This window comes from Aythya marila, assembly GCF_965140915.1.
Source record: "Aythya marila genome assembly, chromosome: 3".
NCBI classification, from domain to species: Eukaryota; Metazoa; Chordata; class Aves; order Anseriformes; family Anatidae; genus Aythya; species Aythya marila.
This window is the reverse complement of record NC_139044.1, coordinates 28,235,970-28,255,858: the sequence shown is the minus strand read 5'-3', so window position 1 is coordinate 28,255,858 and position 19,889 is coordinate 28,235,970. Positions and strand designations below refer to the sequence as shown.

Here is a 19,889-nt window from a genome sequence, read left to right as displayed (position 1 = left end):
CAAGCTTTCAACTTACTGTGGCCTCTTGTGTCATTTTCAGATGCAGTTTTGCTGTAACTCGTTCCTCTTTGTGTGGGCTTGTAATTTGTGGGATCTCTCCATGGCTGTAGGTTGCCTTATGGGGCGGTGCTGGCTTGGCATTTTATTTGGTACTTACCTTTATTCCTGGGTTTGAGAACCTCACTGCATTCTTATTATTATGCAGATTATGCTCAAATCTGCTACAGGCTTGTGTCTACTTACAGTATATTTGCTACCCTTGCATAATTTCACTAAATGGCATAAATAAAAGTCCAGAAATACCACCTATTTGGTACTGAAAAGGAATGCAGACTTGTTGCTTTTTATTTTCAGCTCCCCTGAATGAATAGAGAGTAGTAATGAATGAAAGAAATGATTGCTTTGCCTTACTTTATCTTGAAGAGAGATTTTTAAGCTTTTACATATTCCAAATCATAGTTGGATGTGACTCCGGTGGTTGATAACTTTCCCAGTATCAACTATAGAATAATTTTGGAGAGTGCTTTTCATCATGGCTTTATCTGGTGTCAAATGGGCCATATTACGTGAAGAACTTTTCCATAAAAGTACTATTATTGAGTTTTCAAACTTTTGTTTTGTGTTTTCATGGCATTTTAAATGGCTAAATGTTTATTTTTGTTTGATGATATGTGTCATGTTTGGTAAATTAAGCTAAAGTATTATAGGAACACTGCTTTCAGTTTTGTTACTTGCAATTAACTTCTAAATTGCTCATTTTGCTCGTTTTTGTTTACAATTCAAAATGTATTCTGACGAATTTCCAAGATTAAAGTTTTGTTGAGAACATCTCACAGTAAATAAGAAGCAAAATTTAGTGCTGTACAGAGAACCTGGGTTTAAAATGGAATGAATTTAAGTAGTTCTTCACATGAAAATGTAATGACATGCCACACGTGCAAGTTACTTGCTGTCTTTTGTGAACATTTGCCATGCTGTTTATTGATTGTGGTAATTGCTACATTAATGCTTCACTATCTTGATAATAAGCTGTTAAATGTTAAAAGCTTTCTGACAACTTGATGTATGACTTCGGCATTAGCTGGCTGCTCATTTATTTTGAGGAAGCTTACCTCTCATTCAGTTTGCCTCCTTGCATGAAGCAAAGTCTCAAGACTATGGAAATCTGTAGCTTGTCACTTCCTCCAATCTTGGATTCAGTGCCTGCTATTGAGAAATGCTGTATTTTCAGAGGCTTTAGATATTCAGCTCAGTGTTTGCTGAGTAGGAACTGTTGCTAAAAATAACCAAAAATGAATTCCTCTGTCCCTTTTTCTTTCTGTCTCGCTGCAGGATGACGTAGCTTTGCCAAGGATTTATCAGCTAAGCAGAAAATGAGCTTAACATCCTGGTTTTTGGTGAGCAGTGGAGGCACCCGCCACAGGCTGCCACGAGAAATGATTTTTGTTGGAAGAGATGACTGTGAGCTGATGTTACAGGTAATTGCATCAGCCTTCCATATGCAACTGCTCAATCTTGAGCCAGTTTTGTATTCCTTTTGAAAATGAAACTTGCCAGATGTTGGGAGGGGCAGTAGTTCTGATTAATCTTTTGTGTTCTTAGGAAAAGTTAGTTTGAATATATTGCCATCAATCATACGCTTATTGTCAAAGCATAGGGGATCAGATTTCCTTTACATAAATCACATACAAAATGCAGAAATAGATGATTAAAGAAATTTTGCAGCATGATGAGTAAACTGTGTGCTCTGTAATATGTGATAATGCTAAGTGCACTGGATGCTGTTGAAAAGAGCTTTCTTTTTTCTGCAACTTGTAATCTAATTTAGTCACATGATTTGATGCAACTCTATTCCCATGTCCTGATCTTGCACAAAGGCAAATGAAATTAGTGGAGAAGAGTATTTCTGTATCTCTAAGGAAGTTGAATGACTCAGTCTCAGTAATGGTTTCATTTTAACTCTAAAAAGACAAGTCTTAGTCAAAATAGTTTAATGCTTTAAGTAGGTTCCTCAACTTTTGGATCACTATGGGGAACACTTAAAGGAGGTGTGTAACTGTATTATTATGTATTATTACTACGTATTATTATACAGCAGACACTTTGCCTTATCAAAGCTGAAGTCCTCTGAGCTTCTTTCCAGTATATTTGTTTTTGAATGACTAATGGTAATATTTTGGAAAAAAAAATCTTGTCTTTGGTTACTGTAGAACTCTTACAAGGATTAAACTTCCATATGTCCAAACCGCTCAGTAAAATATTTTCTTGTAGACTCTTTGTTCTCAAGAATTGTGTATGCAGCCATCAATGGCCAAATCAGAATTTCACTTGCAAATGAAGTGCCTAGAAACCTACTTTTATGTGCATTACTGAGAATGTAATTTCTATAGGTAAAAGGCATTTGGTTCTCAACCTCAGAATCTATCCGAAAGGTTTTAGTGATAGAAATACTTTGTCTTCTTATAAAGTAGTTGAAAATACTCCTAACTGTCTTTTTAAAAAAAAAAAAAAAAAAAAAAAAAAAAAGTCAGTATGGAGTATTTTGTGAGAAGTATTTGTTTTAAAAGGGGAAAAAAAAAGACAAGGTGGCAACAACAACAAAGTATCCCACATCATTGGTTCCCACCCAAGAAATTATAATTACAAAATACTTTTATTTTTCCACTAGCTTGTTTGTGGTTTGTTGTCCTTTTTCTTTCTCCTATTATTCCTCCTTTTGTTCCTTCTCTGTCCATCACTGGTACGCATCTTTTTCTGCTTTAGGTCATTAAACTGACAACAATCTCCACTTTTTTAAGGTGGGGAATTAAATGATAATTTTATACCTTACATGACCACACTGTTCACAGGTTGGAAAAATGTAAATGTTGCAACAGTGTAAAAGTAGTGATATGCTTCAAATAATTTATGTCTCGTTAGGTATGTAAGAAAACTGGTTCACACCTCCTCTTCCCAACAATAACTGTTACTCCCTGTTTAATCCAAATAGTTTTTCATGTCAGGAAGAATGTTAAGAGTTGCAACTTTCTAGAAAATGACTAGTTTTCTACAAATTTTGTATTAAAATCCACATATATGTGTTTTCGCTTGATGCTATTGACGTTACGTCATTATAATATTTTTATGTTGATTGCAAGAACTACTGTTACTTTTGTTACTCTAACTGTAAAATTTTGTTCAGTATGAAATTAGAGAGGCAGAATTCTCTCATAGATGGTAGGGAAAGTAGAAGCAATTTCTTAAAGACGGTGATTTCTCAGCACTTAGTGTTTTTTGTTAACTGTTTTTCTTTGTCTGTCATTCCTAATATTCCCATCTCTACCACAGTACTGATTTTTATTGTACTTTTTAATCCTTTAGTATTCTAGTATTCACTTGGATTGGCTGCCTACAAGTCACTGTGGCATCAGGCCAGCCATAGATCTGTTCTTGTCCAACAAAACGATTTGTAGACAATGTGTATATAATATACACTACTGCAGATCTGTTTAGCTGAGTAGAAAAGACCAAGAATTCGCTGTCCAATAGGTAGTTAACAGTTCATATGAAACCAAATACCAAGATTAACAAAATGAGTTCTGGCTGACATAATTTTCTACCTTCTGCTACCTAAATGAAGGATTTAAAACACTCCTAGGAAGGATTTTTGTAGCTTTATACACGTAAACCAAGGCTGAGTTCCTTGCTATATGTTATTTTCCTGAAGTTTTGCCATAGCTGGAGAACGTGTGATACTTTTTCCTCACACAATGCATATGTGGTACATTTGATTTTGCAGTTTTCTCATTAGTAAATAACTTAGGTTTTAATGGTCCACGTCTTCAGCTAGTAAGTCTTTAGAGCAAAGCTTAACACTCGAGCGTTTACTCTTTCATTTTACAGAACTTCAGTCATCATCACCTCCAAAAGCAGCTCCCTCTTTGAGTAATATTTTAAATAGAATCCAGTCATTTATGGATGTTAGTTGCTCTCTGTTGACTTTAGGGATAGTAAAAAGAATCGAGGGGCCTGGTGATTTTTGAGAATATTCTTTGTAGCCTGCTGTTAGGTCTACATGCCAGCATGACTGACACCACAATTGCTGAAGGGGGGAGGAACCCACCAAAGGAGAAGCTGATAATGTGTTCTTGTTCTGTATGTATAGCTCTTTGTGTAGGACCTTCCATTCCACTCCTGACAACTTGGTTGTTCTCTTACTGCAAAGCATGTGGACAATGCATGATAAAGAAAGTGGAATTTAATGCTTTTATTCATAATCTCTTGACAGAAAGCATGTTATAAAAGCCTTATTAAAAAGCATTTCAGTTCTGTTGTGTGCTTTATAGAATTAGACCTCAGATCTATGCCTGACCACTATTCTTCTACTAGGGGTTTTGTTCAGGCCTGGGAATACAGATTTACTTTTAACTGTGTTATTTTGTAAATGTATTCAAATGTGGTATTCAATCTTTGTATTAGACTAGCTTCTCCAATACACCACCTTTCTGCGTTTTCCCCTTCTTTTAGCGTTATGTTTAGAAAACCTTTTGGATCTTGATGGTGGAGTTATATCCTTGGAAACAAAAATAAATAACTTTGATATTACTAAAAATATAGATTTATTTCAAAAGAAGTATTTTTTTGTATTCTGAGAATACATTTTAGTAGTATGGAAAAAGTAATGTAAGCTACAAATTTATTTTAACTGAATATGGAGTTTTCCTCTTCATATGCGTACATCTCTTAGCACAGTTACACTGTGATTAAAATTGTATTCAGTTGTAGATAGATCTTTGTACTGAATCTGGCAGGGATGGAGTTAATTTTCATCATTACAGCCCTTAGGGTAGTATTCTTTGGGTTTGTGACCCAAACAGCTGATAAGACCCTGTTTTAGCTATTGTTGAACAGGGTTTACAGTGTCACAGCCTTTTTTGTTTCTCTTTTCTGCTGCCTTCCTTCATGAGTATCTTGGGAGTGGAGAAGGTGGGAGGGGACACAGCCAGGATAGCCGGCCCCAACCAACCAAACAGATATTCTGTGCCATATAATGATGAGTTCAGCAATAAAAACTGATGGGAGGTGATTTTGGGGAGAGTAGCCATCGCTCACAGACTGGATGGGCATCAGTCTGCTTGTGGGAGATTGTGAGTTAGTGCCTTTGAGTCACTGGAATTGTTGTTGGTGTTTTTTTTTTTGTTGTTGTTGTTTTGATTGATTGATTTTTTGTTTGATTGTTTTTTTCCTTTTTCCTTCACACTTCTTAAGCTATCCTAACACAACCCATTTGTTTTATTGCTTTTTTCTTGTCCTATTCTCTTTCACACCGAGGGAGTGGAAAGAGCAAGCAAACGGCTGTGTAGTGCTTAGCTGCCAGCCAGGGCAATGCAATCTTATAAAGAGTAGTTGGGTAGGAATTATATTTGAATGGAATGCAACAATAATAAATCTGAAAGAAACGTGGTATTTCAAAGATTAGCACAATGTTTGGACTTGTAAAGATCATCTGTAAATAATAAAAACATGTTCTATTATATGCAAATAGTCTTCTAAGCCTGAGGAGAGCTGTAATATGCAGAACTTCAGGTGCTGCTCTAAAAGCCACAGACTCAAGTAATTGTTCTTACCATTTCAAAAATGTGACAAAATATTGTGAAGCTTTGAGGATCTTTTTGTTAGTTTCATTTCCATTTTAACTTTTTTTTTTTTTTTTTAATAGGAAGTGGTGTGTAAAGATTAGAAAATAACTGATTAATAGCATAATATATATTTGAATAAAATAATTGGGAGAAGTTCAGATTTTTTTTTTCTCATAACCTAGGTAAAGATAGGCTAATTCATTTGCTTGCATTCTTGCACCACTTGTGTGGGAAAGCATAATCTTGATATTGTAGGTTCAGCAGAACACTCACATCAGTGAATTTGATTTTACTGAGCTTTTTTCAATTGAGGAAAGGTTACTAAACCCATATAAAATGAACTGTAGCAGTGTATCTTTACCCACTGTTAAGAACGCTTAACTGATGTAGTGCATCAGTGACCTTGCTGTTCATTTGTCTCTCTCTTCCTTTGTCTGTCCTTCCCCCCCCTACGCCCCACTCCCTGTTTATATTCTAACACCCTTTCTATTTCCTGTAGAGCAGAATGGCTAAAATAACATAATAAGTATAAGCAGAAGAGAATCCACTTCTATGAGGAGAAAACAAAGCAACGAAAAGTTGGCATGGAAAGGAAGGAAATTGAAGGAAGGAAGAAAAACAGTACTAGCAAGTCACAAGAGATACAGAAGGAATGAGATAAGGGATTCTGAGAATAGAGAGCGTTTCCTTAGGAGTCCTGGATGCATGGTCTTAAGGCCTTGAACTGGCTAATGTGCTGATAACCTGGGATCCTTAGAACTGACAGGCACTGCTGGTGCTGGGACAGGAATGAGCACAGAAGTCATTCTTATCACTGTATAGGTATGGGACCTATATTTGAGGAAACATTAAGAAAATCATTATTCAGAATTTTTTGATTCTGTTATGGGCACCCAGGGTCAGCGTTGGATATGGTTAACTCTCAAGTTAGAGTAGGCCTAATTTTTTTGTATACAGTTTGAAGAAACATGTGGAAAGAACATAATTGCAGTACTTGCAGAAATAGCCATTATTGCTATATTGATCTGTTCTTGAAATGCGTTATTTTATTTTGTATTCTTTTTAATATTTTAGTCACGAAGTGTGGACAAGCAACATGCTGTACTTAACTATGATCCCTCTACAGATGAACACTTGGTGAAAGATTTGGGCAGCTTGAATGGGGTAAGATAACATCAAAAATGTATAGTTTCCCTTAGTCTTTTTTTTTTTTTTTTTTTTTATAGCAAGGATGCTGTGACTTAAGTGTTCGTTAATATCTTCTTAATGCAAGTTTGCAAATGGATGGAACATTTGAAAGGAAAATGTAATTTTGTGGGGCATCAATTAAAGGACTGGAACAAAGCACCTTAATAAGAGGGCCTTGACAAGACAAAGAAACTCGAATACAAGGGGATATTTAACTTTTAATTTCAAACATAAATGCAGAAAGTCTTAAATTGATTATATGCTTTAAAAAAGAGAGCCTTTCAGTCTCTAAAATTTCTGCTTAAGAAATTGATCTATACTTATCCTGTTTTACACAGAAAAGAATGTTACTGTACTCTATGTGAAAACAAATCCAAAAACCAAATTGCATGTAAACTTATTTAACATATTTTATAGTCGTATATTCTATCTCTGTATCCTTTGTGTCAAAATCTCTATGAATAATGTATAAATGTCAGGTTATTACAAACTAACATAAGACAAATGCAAAGTTATGAGCAAAATGAAGTTTCATATTATTTTACATTTTAAGAGTTTTCTAGGGATTGCACATACAAAATTCTAGACAAGCTTCACCTTTTATAAACATTTTGAATATTGTAATGGATTATTAAAAACTTAGTTGCTTTGTCATATTTTTGTAGCCCTTTAGATATTTGTTTGAGCTGTTTATAGATGGTAGCTATAGTTGGTACTTTCTCAGTTTGTCATGAATGTGCATAGAGTACCAAAAATTGTGAGTTCATCTTTGATAACTACTCATTATCAGTAACTTCCTAAGTATTAATTTCAGTAAGCAGTGCCAAGTTTTAAATGTACATGTGTATATATATATATATGTATATATATAAGATGAAGAAGGAATCTCAATTTTACTGTCTGTTGGCATTGACTTTTAACTTGGTGTTTCATCTTGAAGTGCATTTCAAAATACTCGGACTGTCTTTGTTAGTTTTTCTGTATTTTAAGGTACAGACCTTAACATGTATGTAGGCAACTTGGCTTTCCAAAGGGTCAGAGTCTCAACTCCATCTGAAACCAGTGTAACCTGAAAGGTTATATCATTTGAATAGCTGTAAGCAGATGAGAACTTTGCTCCTTAAATATTTAATACACCTCTGCATTTTGAAAGTCAGTACACTGTTTCAAGGAAATTATCAAAATTCAGCTCATAGTAATTTCTTGCTGAGAGACTTGATTTTATTCCCCAATTCTATGTTATTCTTGCAGTCAACAGGCATACCTGATTTTCATTGCCTTCTCACAAAACTTGAGTTTAATTAAAAAAAATGCACCTATCTATATTTTTAAGACCTTAATTTGACTCCTTCATGTATGGTATACAGCTTTCAGTTATTTTCTTCTCTTGATCTGATTCGTTCTCAAGTTGGAGCTGTCAGTTAACTGTGTAGCTGTTTACCCAGAGACATCAAAGCAGCTCTTCTCACAGTTTGGGGAATATTAAATTATATCATTGCAGTCCTTGTTTCTCTTCTTCACAGTGCTTCCTTTACTGTCTGTTTCCAACTGTGCTTTTTCTTACATACCTCTACCTATCCGGTTTCAAGTCTGAAGAGGAAACATACAATTTTCTAATATGGTACTTAAGTCAAATTGTGTAGTAGAACAGTATATGCAATGCCTCTGTACCCTGCAATGAACTACTAACTAGGCAATGGTTCTTTTAGTCCAGTTAAAAGTTTCAGTGTTGACTGTATTTACCATGCATATTGACATACAGCAATACAAGGCTTTAATTGGCATTCAAAATGACAAAGCATAAATTGGACAAGGGAGGGGGCTGAGACAGGAAGCCAACAGAACCCTAAAAATCCAGCACATGCCTTTAGACCAATGATCTTGATTTTAACTTTAAATTTTTGGATGGTTATCTTTCTGTGACTATATTATAGCATAATTCAGCCAGCTTCTGTGTGTAAAGGCTGTTTTAAGTCGCCTTGTGGAAAATAGTTTCTGGTGTGGGGATCGGGGAGAGAGCTACTAAATCTAATAGTATCTGTGATAAATTAGATAACATAAATAAAGTAGATAAATTAGTGAGAAAGCTTGCTTGTTACACCGTGGCTGTAACATCTGACTTGGTTTTGGCAGACTTTGTTGATGAGTTCCTGGAGAAAATGGTAGCTAAATTCTCCAAAGAGTTGTTCTTCTCAATATAAGCTTTCTTGTTACTGTAACACCGATAAGACATTCCAAAATACATGTATGACTCCATTTTTTGTGTGCTTACTACACTATTGCTTTTTATCTATGAAATCTGTAGTAAAGTGACTTTCGGCTTTTCAAGACATTGAACTTTTTTTTTCATTCTCCTTTTTAATGTTTCCAGGATATAAATGCATGTTCATAGAATCATAGAATATCCCGAGTTGGAATGGACCCGTAAAGATCATCAAGTCCAACTCCGGGCACCACACAGGTCTACCCAAAAGTTTACACCATGTGACTAAGTGCACAGTCCAAACACTTTTTAAATTCAGACAGGCTTGGTGCAGTGACTACGTCCCTGGGGAGCCTGTTCCAGTGTGAAACCACCCTCTTCGTGAAGAGCCTCTTCCTGATGTCCAGCCTAACCTTCCATTGCCTCAGCTTGACACCATTCCCACGGGCCCTATCACTGGTGTTTACAAAGAATAGGTCACCTGCCTCTCCACTCCTCCTTGTGAGGAAGTTGTAGGCTGCAATGAGGTCCCCCCTCAGCCTCCTCTTCTCCAGGCTGAACAGGCCAAGTGACCTCAGCTGCTCCTCATATGTCTTCACCTCTAGGCCCTTCACCACCTTCGTCGCCCTCCTCTGGACACTCTACAATTTAATGTCCTTCTTGTACTGTGGTGCCCAGAACTGCACACAGTACTCGAGGTAAGGCCGCACAGGCGCAGAGTAGAGTGGGACAATCACCTCCCTCGACTGACTAGCAATGCTGTGCTTGATGCACCCCAGGACACGGTTGGCCCTCCTGGCTGCCAGGCCACACTGCTGGCTCATGTTCAACTTGCTGTCAACCACGACCCCCAGATCCCTCTCTTCTAGGCTGCTCTCCAGCGTCTCGTCGCCCAGTCTGTACGTGCAGCCAGGGTTTCCCCGTCCCAGGTGCAGGACCCGGCACTTGCTCTTATTGAACTTCATGCGGTTGGTGATCGCCCAGCTCTCCAACCTATCCAGGTCTCTCTGCAAGGCCTTTCCACCCTCATCCGAGTCCACAACTCCTCCAAGTTTGGTGTCGTTGGCAGATTTGCTCAAAACACCTTCTAGTCCTACATCCAATCATTTATAAAAACATTGAAGAGGACTGGCCCTAAAATGGAGCCTTGAGGGGACCCCACAAGTGATCATCCGCTAGTCAGATTTGGCCCCATTTACCACAACCCTTTGAGCCCTGCCCATCAGCCAATTGCTCACCCATCATATGATGTTTTTGTTAAGTCCAAAAATTTTGTCCAGTAGGATCCTATGGGAAACCATGTCAAAAGCCTTGCTGAAGTCCAAAAAGATCACATCAGCTGGTTTCTCTTGATAGACTAGACGGGTGATCTTATCATAAAAGGAAATCAAATTTGTTAGGCAGAACATACCCCTCATGAACCCATGTTGGCTGGGACCAGTGACCACATTGTCCCCCAGGTGTGCTTCAAGAACTTCAAGAATCGTCTTCTCCATAATTTTACCAGGCACTGACGTGAGATTGACAGGCCTGTGATTGCTAGGGTCTTCTTTCTTACCCTTCTTGAAAACTGGTACAACATTTGCCAGCTTCCAGTCTACTGGGACCTCTCCAGATTCCCAAGATCATTGAAAAATAATTGAGAGAGGTCCCGCAATGACATCAGCCATCTCTTTAAGCACCCTGGGATGAATCCCATCCGGACCCGTGGACTTGTATGGATCCAGGTGGAGCAGCAAATCCCCCACGTGTTCAGGGTCAGTTGGGAGTTTGTTGTTCCCATCGTGATGGTCCTCCAGTTCAGGCCACCCTGGGTCCCAAAGACCATCATCAGTGTTGAAGACAGAGGCGAAGGCATTAAACATCTCTGCTTTGCCTTTGTCATTGTCTGTGAGGAGACCTTCCCCATCAAGTAGTGGACCTGTGTTTCCTTTGGTCCTCCTTTTTTCTGTTCACATATCTAAAAAAAAACCAAAAACTTTTTATTATCTCCCACAGACATAACCAGCTTCAACTCTAGTTGGGCTTTGGCCACACGAATTTTCTCCCTACAAACACAAACAGCATCTCTGTATTCCTTCTGTGTCACCTGACCCTCCTTCGAGCAGCCCTACACTTGCTTTTTTTCACCTAAGCTCCAGTAGAAGAGCCCTGGTCAGCTGGCCTTCTGCCCCGCCTACCTGGCTTCTGATATTTTGGAATTGCCTGATCTTGTGCTTTTAGGAGGCAGTGCTTAAAGAGTGACCAGCACTGATGGACGCCAATGCCTTCAAAAGCAGTTTCCCAGGTGACCTTGCTGACTAGTTCCCTGAGCAGCCTGAAGTCTGCTTTCCCCATAGCCAGGGCTGAAGTTTTGGTGGCAATTTTCCTTCTGTTGCCATAAATTCTAAACTCAACCATTTCATGGTCACTATGACCAAGATGGCCACCAATTGCCACGTCTCCCACAAAACCCTCTCTGTTCTCTAGCAACAGATCTAGGAGGGCACCTTTCCTAGTTGGCTTCCTTAGCACCTGCACCAAGAAGTTATCATCTAGATGCTTTATGAACCTCCTGGACTTGCTTGTGTCAGCCGTGTGGTGATCCTAATTGACTTCTGGCAAGTTGAAATCTCCCATAAGGACAAGGAGAGTTGAGCTCGAGGCATCTCCTAGTTCTGCAAAGAACAGTTCATCGACATTGTCATCCTGGCTGGGTGGTCTGTAATAGACTCCCACTACGACATCCCCTTTATTTGTTCATCCCTTGATCCTTACCCAGAGGCTCTCAACTTTGCCATCACCAACTTGAAGTTCCACACAGTCCAGCCCATGCTTCACATACATCGCCACCCCACCACCTCGCCTCCCCACCTGTCCCTCCTGAGGAGCCTGTAGCCATCTATTGCAGCACACCAGCCACAGGACTCATCCCACCAGGTTTTGCTTATGCCGATGATGTTGTAGCTGTGGGACTGGGCCAAGACTTAAAGCCCTAAAGTCCCTTTTGATCACTCTAGGATTTCTTGTTGCTACCTCATCATTACCAGCCTGAAAGACCAGTAGCGGGTAGTAGTCATTGGGCCGTACCAGGTGCTTGACTTTCTTAGCAAAGTTTCTCACCCGAGCCCTGGGGAGGCAACAGACCTCCCTGTGGGTTGGGTCTGGTTGGCATATTGGGCCCTGTGTCCCTTTCAAAAGAGAGTCCCCCATGACAATAACCCTTCTTTCTCTTTTGACAGATGATGTAGCAATGCGGGGGGGTAGGTTGCCTTGCCTTAGGCACCCTCTCCAACTGGGATGGGCTTTTATCTACTTCATTGTTCTGACTGTCGTGTTCTAGAACCTCATACCTGTTACTTTGCTCCATTTCTTCCTCTACCAGTCTGACCTTTTGTATGGTGTGTAAGTTCTTTAATCTTTGAAGAAATTTAAAATCAGCATTGTTGAGTGTCAGTTTCTCTCCATGGTCACTGATTCTCTAACATAGTGTCACTCATAATCTTGACAGATAACTGTTTTAGCATTGCAACTGATGTTTTCAAAGGTCATCTTTACTTGTTTGAGGGATGCTCGTTTTCTCACTAGTCTGTGTGAAATGTTTTAAATTGTGTCTGGTATCTGTGGGTCCAGGTTCTTCAGACACTTTTTTACTCAGTTGCCACTGAAGAGTAACAGTGTATTTTTGTGCTTCTGTCAGTTTCTAGTGAAGAACATAACACAGAGAGCCACTAGTTAGTGGTCAAGTGTCTCAAAATTGTAGGAGGAGGTTTTTCTTACTCCTTTGTCTTATTCCTCAGTATCTTTATGGAAGTTCTGTGTTTCAATTTCTAGGCCAATTGTGTACATGTGAGTGCACATCTGTTTTTTTTTGGTTGTTTTTTTTTTGAGTTGTTTGAAATGCAACCATCACCCTTGGTAAATAATGTTATATTTGGTCTTAAAAAGAAGGTGGTTTACTATACAAGGTTTTTTAATAATGATACAAGTAATTTTCTTATGCCTCTCTTCCAAGTTTTTTGGAGAGTGCCAGATGAAAAGTTCAAAGCAAGTTGTAGGAGAACCATTTATCTACTGGAGCTGAGAACCAACTTGTAGTTTTTTATAACGGCATTTTAATTCTTAATGTCATGTGTACATAAACTTGTGTGGCCAGGTGACCTCTAGACGTCCCTTCAAACCTTAACTTTTCTGTGATTTGGTGTTTCATAAAGGTGAGATAGAAGCATATGTGATTCTACAAGGACATGGTATGTAAGGAAGCCTATGGTTTCTCTGAAGACTCAGCATTTTTGTTCTCTCTAGTTTAAAAACAAAACCCAACCAACAAGAGCAGTTCCTTCAGAATTTTACTCTTCCTTGAAAACTGCATTTAAATTGAGTTAGGTAGGTAATTAGGAGGTAATATGGGTATCAACAGATAAGCTCTCCCTTTAATGTAGGCCTGAGCCCTTCTTTCTTCCAAAAGTACTACACGTGTTCTTTCAGTACTGTGGAAGAAAGGTCCTGCTTTTGCTTCATTGGTTTCCACCCATTCTTATCTTCCTTCATCAAGAACAAACATTTATTTTGAGTCTCTGCAATTAGTTTGATTTCCTTCGAGAACGTTTCTGGTGTAATGCACTTTAGCCACTAAAGGTAATTTGAGGGTTAAGGGGAGAAGGCCACTGCCAATGCATAAGACTGTTTCTTTTGAGTTTAGTGAGCCCAATACACTTTCACAAGATGGGCTGGGATTGCAGTTGATGCCCTGGTACCTGAACACTCATATCTGTGTGGCTAATTCATGCTCAGTTCAGAGAAAATGAGACAAGTCTTCATTCTGGACTTTGTATGTCTAGATTTGAAAATAAAGCAAAAAAAAAATTTATCAGATTCACATAATGCTTTATTTCCAAAAAACAAGTAATTCTCCAGCTCATTCTTGCAAATCTTTTTATTTCATACTAAAAAGATGGATGAATTTGTCTTTTCTGAGGAAAGTGTACAGTTTCTAATATAAAATAATTATTTCACCAATATCAAAGGACTGTATTTTCTTCTTTGTGTGTCCTCAAAGCAGTCTGAATTTTGGTAATTTACTGAGATTCAGGCTGTCTTGAGGATATTCTTGGCATGGGTTTTTGCTCTGGACTCTCATAATGTTTAAGTAGAATAAATATGCATTAAATACCGCTCTTAAGTTTTAGCTTACTAACCGGTAAATAGTTGTACCTTTAATTCTTATTTCTTGTGAAAGATACCTACGTCAATTTTATAAATGAGATAAACATTATTTTTATTTAGAAAAAGGACAAAACAGAAGACCCCTTTATTATTTTAGGGGAGGACATAATTTCTATCCTTAGAGATTTCATCTAATACTCAATGTAGATGAACAAAACAAGCGTTTAAAGATTCAGATACTTGGCTTGCCTATCTATTAAAGTTTTATTTTTTTTTGTGTACTCCTAACTTTAAAGTACTTTAAAGATGCCAGTCTTGAGCTGCTCCAGTCCTTAAAAACGTACATACTGTTGTAGAATTTGCAAGTTTAAAATAGAACGATCCTGCATGGTTGTGGCATTTAGAGTCCCTAAAACTGGCACAAAACAATAGTAAACGTCTTTCCGCAAAGCTCTCTCTGAATGTTTAATCTCCTATCTGTAGAACTAATGTTTGGTTGTTCTAAAAAGTAGAAATGAACAAGAATCTGTATTTTTTTTAAGGTACAGAAAATGATACCACTGATAAATAATTCATAAAATAATGCAACAGACTCATCCAGCTGAACCATAAATATTTTATTTCCCCTGAATTTGTCCTAAATGAAGGCTTTTTAATGATTTGAAAAAGAGGATGAGGGAAATATAACCAAGAAACAAGAGACTGGTCATATGTAACTGGTTAGTCGTATTTCTTATGGGGAAGATGCTACATTATTGTATGTTTGGATGCTACATTCTTTTAAGGTAAAAGGAGAAGGAAGATTTCAAGAAAGCCCAGGGAGAACATTCATGTAGGGGAGAGGAGCTTTGAGTGTAAGTTCAGCTTTGAGTTTCAGCCTTGAGGAATAGTTTGAGGCAAGTTGCTGTGCAGAAGCTTTTTCTCAGCTCATATGGTGGACGGATTCTTCAAGGATCTGAGTTCCAGAATTAAGTTTAATGTCTTTTTTTTCCTTTGAAAATTGATGGTATTGTTTGCCAAATCTTCCAAATTACCTTTCTGAGATCCAGTTTGATTTTAACATGTATTATTCCTCCTCCTTGTTGCTTCTGTAATTAGCTGTTGTCTACATCTCAGGTGTTCTGTGGAAGTTAATACCAGTATCTTTTTGTAAGCTTTTTGTTATTTGTTGCTATTAAGATTGCCAACCACACAAACTGCGAGGTCTGAATTGTTCTGTACTACCTCTTAACAGCCAACTGATGTGGCTGGTGAAATAAGGCAAACTTTCAGGTACGTAAATCCTTCTTCACATCCCAGAAAGCTTGTCTGATTTCTCCTGCTGTTTCCAACAGTGATTTGAAGGAAGGGAGGATTAGTTTTGGTACAACAACTGAATTTTCAAAAGACATTGTTAAGACCGTGGAATTTGCCCTGTTTTGCTGCTAGCTGTTAGAATAATTGTTTCTGCTTACAAGTGTTGTTATATCTGTTGCCGTTCAGGAGTCGCAGTACATTGAGTTATTTATCACTGGTATGTGGAATTATTTGGATGCAGTAACTTGGTCCATGTTTGTTTTCCATTAAGTCTTTTAACAATGTTTAGAAATGATAAACTACCTCAGAACTTATGTATATAATATGAAAAGGTGCACAAATGTAATGGTATGTCAATTCTGACAGCTAATTGAGATTGAAAATGCAAGCTACAAAAAAAAATAATGATGTTAGATGCTAATTTGAGGTAACATTGCCCAGTGAATCACTGGTAGAAAATCTGCAATGCTGAAAACGTTCCTATAAAATTAGTTTAGTGACCTTTTTTTTTTTCAATTTAACAGTATCTGTCTTCATTTATTTCTAGACATTTGTGAATGATGTGAGGATTCCAGAACAGACATACATCACTCTAAAGTTAGAAGATAAGCTGAGATTTGGATATGATATCCTTGTCATAAAAAATGCACAATGTGCTGACATGCTTTTCTTGCTGAAAAGTATGTTTGCATTAAATGAAATGTTCTCATACTATTAGAGAAGCAACTTTGAAATACCTGTTTCTTTATGAGAAAATCGCAGGTTTTGGAATACTATGCCTTGGTCAGAAGTATTGATAAAGTACATGTTGTTGTTTCTTAACAAAAAGAAACATTGATTTTCAATTGCTATTTAAAACCTCTGTATAGCTATTGCTGTAACATTCTTAACATGTAACTTTTATGTTGCAAACAAACATTACTTTGAGGCAAATAAGAAAATTCTTGTATTACAGGAAATTGTATGCAAATTGTAAAGATTGCAAGTAATTATTCAGCAAACTACTAAATGAAAACAAAAGGAAAACTTATTGCAACATTAAGGTATCTATTCAATGTTCTATTTACAAGTAGTAAATAATTATATTGTGCATTTGCTTTCAGAAGTACATGTATTATTGTGCATTCTAGTCTGTACAGTAATAGATTTGTAAAACAATTGTCAGTACTGTAATAGCAGAATAGACTACAGAACTATCGCCTTTGCAGAAAGTTGTCTTGTGAGTTGAGCGTTTTCCTTAGCATTTCCTACATACTAATCTTTTTACTGTTGTCAGAGGAGAGATGAGAGTACCTGAAGAAGCACTTAAGGTAATAATGGACCATTCCTAAATGTTTTTCTGTCATTGCATAGTTACTGGTAAAAGTTTTTTACATTCTTTGAGATAATTTATTTATTTATTTAACATTACATTAGCATGAAAAATTTACAAGCCAGCTCCAGTTATCCCAAAAATCTTCAGAGGCAGAAGGGTCAAAGCAAACTAGCTCCAAAACTACAGAGTCCAAAGGAACAGACTCCACAAATGAAGTGCACAACAAGACTACTGAAGCACTGAAATCTGAAGAGAAATCAATAGGTAAGGTGCATTTTGGCAGCAAAAAAATGTAAACTTTGAAAGGTTATTTATTTGCTTTGTTGGGGTGCCTTTGAAATTGTTCAATTAGATGTAGAAACATCATGTGAAATATTAAATGTATTATAAGAATAATTAATAACTTTCTAAATTTAGTTTCTGCCTTTTTTCCTAGCATCCACATGTTAAGAAAGCTCCTAAAGGATTCTTTTTAAGCAGCATTTAACAGATCTTTGTATTTCTTTTCTCAAGAATCAGAAATTTCCAGTATCTATGGCAGTAAAGTGATGTGTTTTTTTACAGTTGAATTGTACAAACTGTTCCTACTGTTCCTATAGGACTATTTTTCATTTTTTTCACCACCATTCCCAAGTGTTTTCCTTCTTTTGATTTATTTTCTGTTTGTTTATTTGTTTGTTTTTTGTTTTTAATAGATATTAGCATACATGGTTAGATGATAGGATGGAATTAAAGCATTCTATTGTACAAAAATGGTGGAAACTAGTTTCTATCTTGTTTCTACATCATCTTTATATATGTTTATATTTAATATTTATGTATTGTGTCATGGTGGCTTTGCCACAGATGTCTTAATGTTAAGCAAGCCACACAACGAAGTTGATTGTTCATTTTAGGAATTACCTGACCATAATTGCTTGCTGTGCTACAAGCTACTACAGGAGATAACCACAAGAATGAGAAAGGAATTGTGTATTGTTGTGCTTTTAATATTATTCTGGCTAGGTCTGACTTCTTAATTCAAGGCAGTTACAACATTGTTTAGGTTGAATCCATTCTTCTGGAAGGCTTACTTCAAGTAATTCTCTCCACCACCTATAGGACTCAGTGGTATAACTACCTTTTGGCTAATCTGACATCCTATTAAGGATACATAAAGCTTAGCCAATAACTTAGTATTCCTATTTAATATTGCTTTCCAGCATTTAGGTCCTCTTAAATTTTTATAGTGAGCACAGTGGGTTTTCTTCTCAGCTTCGCTTTCTCTTTACTATTCCAAAAATAACAGTAAAAGTTAATGATAGAGTTTTATATTTGACTGCAACTTATAAGCATTTTGGGAATTGATTCTCTCACTGACTGTATGCAAAGCTGTTTCCTATTGCTAATTCAGTGCACGGGCATCAGCCACCATGTTTTTAAAAACAATTGAGTATTAACTGAAGTGTTTTTTTGTCCTTTTTTGTTACTGTTTTGTTTTAAAAGTAGTTAATATCTTCAAATCATGCTGCTCTTTGGCATGGCTATGAAATTATATGTAACTGTTGAATAAAAACAATGAAAATCATGGCAGACAAAGCAATAGACAACAACTAAGATGGATTTGAACAGGTCATGTTCTTTTATATAAAAACTTCTTAAAGTATCCTCAATACATATGTATGATACTGAAATAGCTAAATCTCAGTAGCGTGAATATCCTCTCCGGAGTTCAAATCAAAACTAATCCAGTCAATTTATCATGAAGGTACAAATCTTAATTATAATGGTGTCTTTCCTTACTTAACCTTTGTGTTCAAGTGTGTTTAATCATGTTTATGTATCCTATATAACAAACAATTTTATTGTACAGCAGCTTGTCTTCTGTTTGTTTCCTGTTTTATTTTAAAATTGTGCTCACTGATGTTTTACACTAGGTAACTTTCAGCACTCTGTAGTAGCTGTCAGTGATTTGGAACCTTGGCAGCACTGCAAAATTTGATCAGTTTTTTCATGCTGTGAGTTCAGATTTCAACAAAAGGTCAATGTGGGTAAAAGTGAGACTCTTCTCATAGAAATGGCAATGAACAGCTTTTAGGAATGTACTGCTGTACTGATGACTCCAAACTGAATGCAGAAAATAGTGTTTGCAGACATCAGGGTAACAATAAGAGGTGTCAGCTGCCTTTGCAGAAATGTTTGTGCCAGAAGTTTTGATCAGGTCATTAGTAAGCTTTTATATTTAGAACTCAGATCACTTATCCAGCCTCTAAGTTGGTTGCATGCAACCAATTCAATTCAGCTTCCAGGAGAAATGATCCTGGCAAATCACTCTCTCTTCTTGTTGCTTGAACCTAAATACCAAAACTAAACAGAAAAGCAATTTCCTCTGCTGTGGGCTTTTTTTTTATAGATCTTTCTGCCATGCCTCGTGGTACACCTCTGTATGGACAGCCAGCCTGGTGGGGTGATGATGAAGCAGATGAAAAAAGTGGTTGTAAACCAGACAGCAAACGTGAAGAAAAAATGCATGAGACAGGGGCTTCGGGTAAGTTTATCTTTTCTTTTTCTTACTCTCTCTTTCTTTTAAATATTTGTAGGGCTTTTGCTGCTTAGTAGAGTACATGTATTCTGAACTAGAGAACTAAATGGATATCAGTTTTTCTAAGTTCCACAGATGGGTTGCACAGATGAAAGCCTACTAAAATTTAACTTTGAAAAGTTATTCTCAAGGAACCAGAAATTTCCAGAGACCAATTTCAGACAAGATACATCACTTTACTAGTATCTAATACTAGTTTTGTCAGTAAATATAGAAATGTTTCCAGAACCAGTGTCTCTTTATCAATTTAGTCCATACCTGTCATTTCATGTACTAAAAATTATAGATTAAAGTGGGATATTTTAATAAAATCACTTTTTTTTGTTTTGTTTTGCTTTTGACCCTTGGCTATATAAGGTGATCCGTGCTAACTTTCTGTCATGTAATTTAGTAATGTTGTATTAGCAGGAATTGCATTTCATATTTTATGCAGTAAAGATTTACATAATCTAAAGATAAACTGTTTATCAAGTTTATTTCCCCATAATACATATTTTTTTAGTCAGCTTGTCTAGTTGCAGTGTGTGTTGCCAAAACCTAAAT

The 19,889-nt window shown here is 36.9% G+C and overlaps 1 protein-coding gene across 5 annotated transcripts in view; it reads left to right on the top strand.

Moving 5' to 3' along the window:
- The window catches only part of CEP170 (centrosomal protein 170), a 101,382-nt gene that overhangs the window by 20,075 nt on the left and 61,418 nt on the right, over positions 1–19,889 (top strand). For all 5 annotated transcript variants that reach the window (XM_082757942.1, XM_082757941.1, XM_082757940.1 and 2 more), the window contains exons 2-7: positions 1,333–1,478; positions 6,693–6,782; positions 15,998–16,079; positions 16,705–16,760; positions 16,867–17,029; positions 19,158–19,292. In XM_082757942.1, coding sequence (XP_082614068.1) covers positions 1,374–1,478; positions 6,693–6,782; positions 15,998–16,079; positions 16,705–16,760; positions 16,867–17,029; positions 19,158–19,292 — 631 coding nt within the window. In that variant the 5' untranslated portion in view covers positions 1,333–1,373. The remainder of the gene's footprint in view (positions 1–1,332; positions 1,479–6,692; positions 6,783–15,997; positions 16,080–16,704; positions 16,761–16,866; positions 17,030–19,157; positions 19,293–19,889) is intronic.